Source organism: Alexandromys fortis, unplaced genomic scaffold (genome assembly GCF_014885135.2).
Source record: "Alexandromys fortis isolate MF-2015 unplaced genomic scaffold, M_Fortis_MF-2015_v1.1 scaffold_122, whole genome shotgun sequence".
NCBI lineage: Eukaryota > Metazoa > Chordata > Mammalia > Rodentia > Cricetidae > Alexandromys > Alexandromys fortis.
In genome coordinates, this window is record NW_026068004.1 from 1,551,618 (window position 1) to 1,559,119 (window position 7,502).

The window sequence follows — 7,502 nt, forward strand, 5'->3', positions numbered from 1 at the left end:
AGGCGGAACCTCTGGCTAGGAAGCTGCCAAACTGCATGCCCGCGGTAAGACCCTAATATCCAGGGACTTCTATCACCTCTCCGCAGCCCCAGGAACCTGCATGACTCTTCTACCCCACCCCACCCCGGATCTGTCTCTCTCAGTGGGCTGATGATGCACTCCACAGAGATGCCAGACGGGTCCAATATGGCAGCAAGATTAAAGAACTTGCTTCTACTAAGGAGTGAAGAAGTCTTTATCTCTTCATGGCCTATGCACAAACTCTTTCTGGGTCACTCAGATGACCTCTGCCCTCTGTCCCACTTTTCTGAAATGACCCTTATGCTCCCAGGGTTTGGTAAACGCTCCTTTTGTGCCCACAGGTTCCTTACTACAGCTCTGACGACCGCGGTTCCATCAAAGGCTGGGACCAGGATGGGGGGCTTTCTGGAACAAGCTTGCAAGTATTTCATAATCAGCATGGCCCCAGCATCAGTGAATAGGAGTTACAGGTTCCCACAATCTTGGTTTTGCCAGGCATTAACCAGGGTGTTCCTGGATGGCACACTGGGCAGTCCTCAGAGGTACTGTGGGGGAGCAAGTGCTCACCAAAGAGGACAGAGAGGCTTCCACACTTTGTCCCCGGATAGGGCGACCCTAAATGTCAGTTCAGTCTCTGCTGGTCCACTGGCCATTTATTCCCATTAGAAAGGCAAGTGGCTTGAGGTGGAGCTGGGGAGTGAGCTGGCCTCTGAGCGGAGGCAGCTGTGTGAAACGTGGGCTCTCAGGCTCTCAGGCCCTCGACCCGCTGCATGACCTTGAAGAGCCCAGCCGCCTCTGCCTGTATTCCCCCTCCTCCAAGTTATTTTTATCCCGCCTGACAGCCCTTGGCTGTGGCAGCAGTCTGGGCTCTGGGAGCCGGATGCAAACCAGGCGGCTCAGATGTCTGGTGCCGAATCCCAAGAGAATGATTCTTAGAGTGCCACCATCAGGACCACAGGTCGTCAACACTCTGTGGGAAGGGTCACAGTCCCAGAGGACGGTACCCAAGAGAAAAGGAGCGGTGCTCTCCTGTTCTCTCTCAGCCCCGGTTCCTGTCCGAAGCACTGTGGAGACCTGGTGGTAGGGACATCCCGCCAGAGCTCCGCTGCTGTGGGGAATCCTCCTGGCCTGGCTTGTCAAGCCTTAGTGGGTAGTCAGTCAGGTGGGCGGCTGAAGTTGGGACGATGGTAGCTGCAGGCCTTAACTGATTGGAGAACAGATTTGTCCTGTGCTTCCCTGTTCTGGGAGGGGCCACAGAGACGGCTCAACAGCCACAGCTTCATATCTGTCTTCAGGAAGTGAAGCAGACGGCACATTCCATCCTGTTGGCCTGGGGGTGGCTGAATCCCACCAGCCCTCAGGACTGCGAGTCCCACCTCATCATGGGAGTAGCCGTTAGGTTAAAGCTTCAACTCCAGACTCAAAGGCCATGAGTCTTGGGTCCACAGTGCCTCAGGGCCTCAGGGGTCTCAGGCACCATGTAGTTCATGTATGCCTGTGGAAAATGAGACTAAGGTTCTGAGCTCTGAAAAGGTGACGGGAGCCAGGTGGGCAGCAGGATGGGTCGTGAGTAGGGGCCTGGGAGGGCTCTGACGGGGGAGGAGAGAGGCCTTTGTATCGAAGCTGGTCTAGAAAAGGTGGCGCCTTTTCAGAGCTCATGGGGGAGAATAGCAACGCTCCCCATTTCTAGGGGATGGGTGTAGGGGGTCAGCTCAGAAAGCCCCAATTTCAGTGATTTCAGAGACCCAGGAGTGGCAGAACACCGCTGCTGATGGCCTCCCAGTTGGCCCCAAAGGGGATGGACTGTCATCAGACTTCCCAGCTCCAAGGGCTGTGGGGGAAGACGATGGCAGGACAGAGAGCACATGGTTGCTCCTGGCAACCCTGCTACCAGGGGCTGTGGGGGGAGGGGCAGCTGGCCTTTCAGGAGGATGGGCTCTCTGGGTGGAAGTTGCCCCTCGACTAGGCAACAGATTCCTCCGGGCTGGCAGGATGGTACCAGCCACTCTGTGTACTGGGGTGGACCGGAGGGCAGAGATGGGGTAAGTGGGAGAGGAGACGTTGGGGAGGACAGGGCCAGGCACTCTTCCCAGAATGGCGAGCTGGCTGCTCAGGGAAGGCCAGCCTGGACAGCTATGGAGGAAGGACCAGGGCCACACAGGGAAGGCCAGGGCCCCAGTGGGTGTGGGGGAAGGCTCCATCTCAGCTGCATAGCTGTTGAGGTGGGAGAGAAGGCGAATCCGGACAGGGTCTGCATGGCTGCTGGGTCCTTCCAGGACCCCCAGGTACCTGATGACCTCGGTGAGACATTCCCGAAAACCAATGCTCCGGAAGTCAACAGCCAGGGCTCGGGCATCGAAGAACCCTGTAAGTAAAGTACCATGAGGGCATGCCAGGGAGAGAAGCACAGGGCCTGGGGGAAGATACCCTGTGTGATCTGCCCCACCTGTATAGTTTATAATGACCCCGTTCCCTGGGACATATCCCTTCACCTCTCTGAGTCCCAGTCTCCCATTATAAAGCACAAGAAACCACGCTGGGACACAAAATGTATTTTCCTCACACTTCGTGATTAACATGAATGTGAAGAAAATCTTGTGGCCCACATAATTTCTCTAAGCAGACGCCTGTGAAAAGACAGCACCTATAGAAGATGCAGACTAACTCTGAAAAGAGGCAGGTTTGGGGGGAGGAGGGAACGGCAGCAGCTATCAGAGGAGAAGGCCTCTTGGAGAAGGCACAGCTGTGCAGTGGTGAAGCCTTTAGGAGCCACCAGAGCTGGGTTCGGATCGTGGATCTGCCACTCAAACTGACCACAGATGAGCATCCCTAAGCCTCAGTTTCCTTAGCTTGAAAATGGGGAGGCAATGGAAGTCATGCTCGCTGCTGTAGTATTCGCTGCTGCCGTGAGTAGAGAGGGTGAAACGAAACGGGACTCCGACCCGCTCCATAAATGGAAACACAGTGATTGCTTTTGCCACTGGCCCAGCTGCTGCTGCATCTGGGTTCATCCTCCAGCTCAGAACGCAGCTGGAATGTCCTGGCCCCATGCGGCTGCCATCAGGCAAGGGCTCTCTCTTGGCCTGATGTCACTGATGGGCAGCCCAGGTGGACCGTCCACACAGGCATCCACACCTCTACTGCCTCTACATACCTGCCCTTCTCTCGGCCACCTCTGGACAGAGAAGGAGCGGCAGGGCTGGGGACCCTTGGAGGGGACAGGACAGCACAGCAGGAGACTGCCAAGTCTGGGCAGTTTGGGGTGAGACTTGGCTATGCCGTGTGATGATGCACCTCTGTGTTTGCTGTGCTCTTCATCTTACACACACACACACACACATACATACACACACACAGACACACACACGGACACACACATACACACATACAGACACACACACGGACAGACACACACACATACACACACAGACACACACACATATACACACATACACACACACACACACACACACACACACACGAGTTTCTTTCTTTGTTTTTTAAGACAGGGTTTTTCTGAGTAGCCCTGGCTGTCTTGGAACTCACTCTGTAGAGCAGGCTGGCCTAAAACTCAGAGAGCTGGGATTAAAGGCATGCACCACCGCTGGCCTGCTTAAACATTTATTTATTTATTTATTTATTTATTTATTATTATTGTTATTGTTATTATTATTATTATTTTGGTTTTTCGAGACAGGGTTTCTCTGTGGTTTTGGAGCCTGTCCTGGAACTAGCTCTTGTAGACCAGGCTGGTCTCGAACTCACAGAGATCCGCCTGCCTCTGCCTCCCGAGTGCTGGGATTAAAGGCGTGCGCCACCACCACCCGGCGACATTTATTTCTTTATGTACTTTGAGACTTGGTCAAATGTAGTTCAAGCCGACTTTCAACTCATTATGTAGCTGAACTTTGACCTTCTGATCTTCTTGTCTCCACACTCTTAAGTACTGGGACCACAGGCCTGGGCAACCATGCCTGGTTAATACAGAATTGAAGCCAAGGCTTTGCGGATAGCAAGCAAGCATCTGCCAACTGAGCTACATCCTCAGCCTCTTCTAATTAATTAGTTAATTTTTAGATAGCCATTCTCATAGTCCAGACTGGCCTGGAACTCACTGTGTTGCCTACAATGATCTGGAACACCCGATCCTCCGGCCCCCACTTCCCAGAGAGCTTTGGTTACGTGTGCACACCACCACGCCCGGCTAGGCTGTTCTTTTAAACAAGCGTCTGCTGAGTTCACACTTACTGCACACTTCACCCCAGTATCTAATTCAATCCTGAACACGCTTGTACCGTACCCACTTTACAGCTAAAGAAACCCAGGGGTGGAGAGGATAAAACCATTTGTCTTAAGCCACAGAGTTAAGAAGCAGCAGAGCCAGAATTCAAATCAAAAGCCCGCACTCCCAACCACAATTCTCTGACCTCGCTCTTAGCCTGAGCCAGAGTGGCGAGGACAGCTGCCCCCCCCCCGCCCCCTCCTTCCTAGATCTCGTGAGATAAGTGAAAACATTTGAAAGCGCTGCCCACGTGCTAATCACCCTTCCCTTTTAATAGGATAACCAGGAATATAATTTGAAGCCTCTCCCCGCTGGGTGCCACTGCTTGGAATGTGTTCCTTGGGCAGACTTCTCAAGTTATTGGGTAGGTCTGCGAAACTTGTGAATTCCTACAGTCTAATGCCTCCTTTGGGGAGACCCTGCGGTGCTGCCTGTCCCAGCAGCACGGATTCGGACCACTTAAAAACGCCACTGTTCTCCCCCAGAGTTGAAAGCTGTTCTTGAGCATTACATCTTTGTAGCTAAGGTCTGTGGAAGGTGAAGGCTTCCTGATCGTGAAATCACCAAACACACCTAGAAACTTCGAGACAAGATTTCCGTTCACCCGGGAGTCCTTCTAAAGGTCATAGCTGCTCCACAGATTTAAGGGAAGGCACTAAGGAAATGATGGGATGGCTTGCCTCCTCCGGTGCTCTGACACCTGCTGTGAGAACGACTGGCTCCTCAGTGCTGCCAAAGATACGTCCAGAAGCTAAGGCCTACGCCCAGAGACATCAGCAAGATGTCTGTGTCTAAACTCTCAGGTTAGTTGAAGATGGGGATTCTGGTGAAAATTTGCTTATATAAGCTGTCTACCTGTTAACCAGGTCTTGCTGGTGGGGCTTCTGGAAGCCCGGTGCACAGAACAATCCTGACTGGTAGGAGTCAACTGAAGAAAGGGTTAGGCCAAATGGAGATGTGGGAAGCAGTGAGGGGACAATGAAGGAGGGGAGACAATTTGCTGTAGCTGCTCTTGCCTGTTATCTCAGAGCTCTAGAGGCGGAGGCAGGAGGATCTGTGAGTCTGAGGTCAGCGTGGGCTCCAGAGGGAAACCCTATGCTCAAAGCAAACACCAAAGCCGGGCGGTGGTGGCGCATGCCTTTAATCCCAGCACTCGGGAGGCAGAGGCAGGCGGATCTCTGTGAGTTCGAGACCAGCCTGGTCTATAAGAGCTAGTTCCAGGACAGGACAGGCTCCAAAACCACAGAGATACCCTGTCTCGAAAAACAAAAAACAAAAACAAACAAACAAACAAACAAAAAGCAAACACCAAGGAAGAACATATGAAGAGAGAGGAGCTTGGCAAATGGCGGCTGGAATCTAAGTCAGTCCTTCCACAGAAGGGCAATGACAACCTACTTTGTCTACTAGTCTGAACTCACCCGTTGATCCTTATGCCCTCTGTCAAAGTACATGTAGTGTGAGTAACACTGTACCTGTGCCACCGGAGGCGTGGAGCATCTTCAAGTGATCCACCGTCATCTGCAAGACCTCGGCCTTCTCCAGCTTGGAGGAGCCCTGTGGGTACCAAAGGCAGAGGGTGCAGCCTGCAGGTGACTGCTGTTGCTCACGGCCCTCCTGTCCCCATCCTCACTCACCGCTAGGATTTCCTCCCTTTCCTCCCACGCCCTGACCACTCGGGCTGCTCCTCTGTCCAAGCTCTCCAAGTCTGAAAGGGTGCTCGCCAGCTCCCTTCTCAGTCCGCCTGTTGGCATCATTGCGGGGCTTCCATCCTAAAATCCCTCCCTGACTCGACTGCCTTGATGGAGACCTCTTTAGTCTCCTTCCACCTTGCCTCTTGGGCGCCTCTCTGCTGAAATGCTCCCAGTGAGTGTCAGCCCGCCTCTCTCCCAGAAAGACTCATCTGTCTCCATGGCCTCCTCACCCTCACCGGACTTCGGCTGTTATCCACCATCCCCTGCCCCACAGACCTGCTATCCTGGGAACCCACCTCCGACCTCAGTATCCCCAGGTCCCAGCACAGCATCTGAAGCACTTGCCCTTCCTCCGTTCTCTCTTGGGGATGTTTCCTAAGCCTCCAGGGAACCTTGGCCCCCGTGGGAAACCTGAGGGTCAGACTTTCCATGCCAGTCCCTTAAAGACAGACACCGAGTCTAGTTCATTGCTGGCTCTGAGAAGGCTTTAATGAGCATCTGTGGAATGGCTGACTTGGACTTACTGGCCTAAGAGAAGGCAGATGCCGTGTGACCTGAGCCTTGAGCACAGGGTAAGGATCTTTGGGGCGATCCGATACAACCATTTGTCTCTCCACCTTATGCCCCGCACCATGTTCAACAACAGCTGCTTACTCCCTGAGTGGCCTGTTTTACTATCAAAGAGCTCTAGAAAGGTCTGGAGACAGGGGATACAGCTCCGTGCTGTTTCTGCTCAGGTATGTACTAGCCTTGTAATAGTAGATAGATACTACATGACAGCTCTGTCCTTCACTTCCTTGTGTGCGATGTGCAGAATAATCCCTGCCTCTCAGGATCACTTTTAGGATTTAACCCAAAGGAACACATCAGGAATAAAGCCACCATACCCAAGACACCTTGCTAAGAATAATCATCTATTCCCCTTGTCCCCTGGCCAGTGACAACTATGCATACATGTGTGTATACACATGTGTGTGGCACGTGCACACCTTATGTATGTGCGTGTACACATGTGGAGGCCAGGAGATGATATAAAGTATCATCTTTTTACCATCTTACACCTGTCAGAATGGCAAAAATAAAAAACACCAATGATAGCCTTTGCTGGAGAGGTTGTGGAGAAAGGGGTAACACTCATCCACTGCTGGTGGGAATGCAAACTTGTGCAACCACTCTGGAAAGCAGTGTGGAGGTTTCTCAGGAAATTTGGGATCAACCTACCCATGGACCCAGCAATACCACTCTTGGGAATATACCCAAGAGAGGCCTTATCACACAACAAACGTATATGCTCTACTATGTTTATAGCAGCATTGTTTGTAATAGCCAGAACCTGGAAACAACCTAGATGCCCTTCAATTGAAGAATGGATGAAGAAAGTATGGAATATATACATATTAGAGTACTACTCAGCAGTAAAAAACAAGGACTTCTTGAAGTTTGCAGGCAAATGGATGGAAATAGAAAACACCATCCTGAGTGAGGTAAGCCAGACCCAAAAAGAG

The 7,502-nt window shown here is 52.3% G+C and overlaps 1 protein-coding gene across 3 annotated transcripts in view; it reads right to left on the bottom strand.

Moving 5' to 3' along the window:
• Positions 1 to 217: 217 nt before the first annotated feature.
• Positions 218 to 7,502, bottom strand: part of Heyl (hes related family bHLH transcription factor with YRPW motif like) — a 16,799-nt gene continuing 9,514 nt past the window's right edge. For all 3 annotated transcript variants that reach the window (XM_050161415.1, XM_050161417.1, XM_050161414.1), the window contains exons 4-5: positions 5,779 to 5,860; positions 218 to 2,386 (exon numbers count right to left, since the gene is read on the bottom strand). In XM_050161415.1, the coding sequence (XP_050017372.1) occupies positions 1,734 to 2,386; positions 5,779 to 5,860 (735 nt within the window). In that variant the 3' untranslated portion in view covers positions 218 to 1,733. The remainder of the gene's footprint in view (positions 2,387 to 5,778; positions 5,861 to 7,502) is intronic.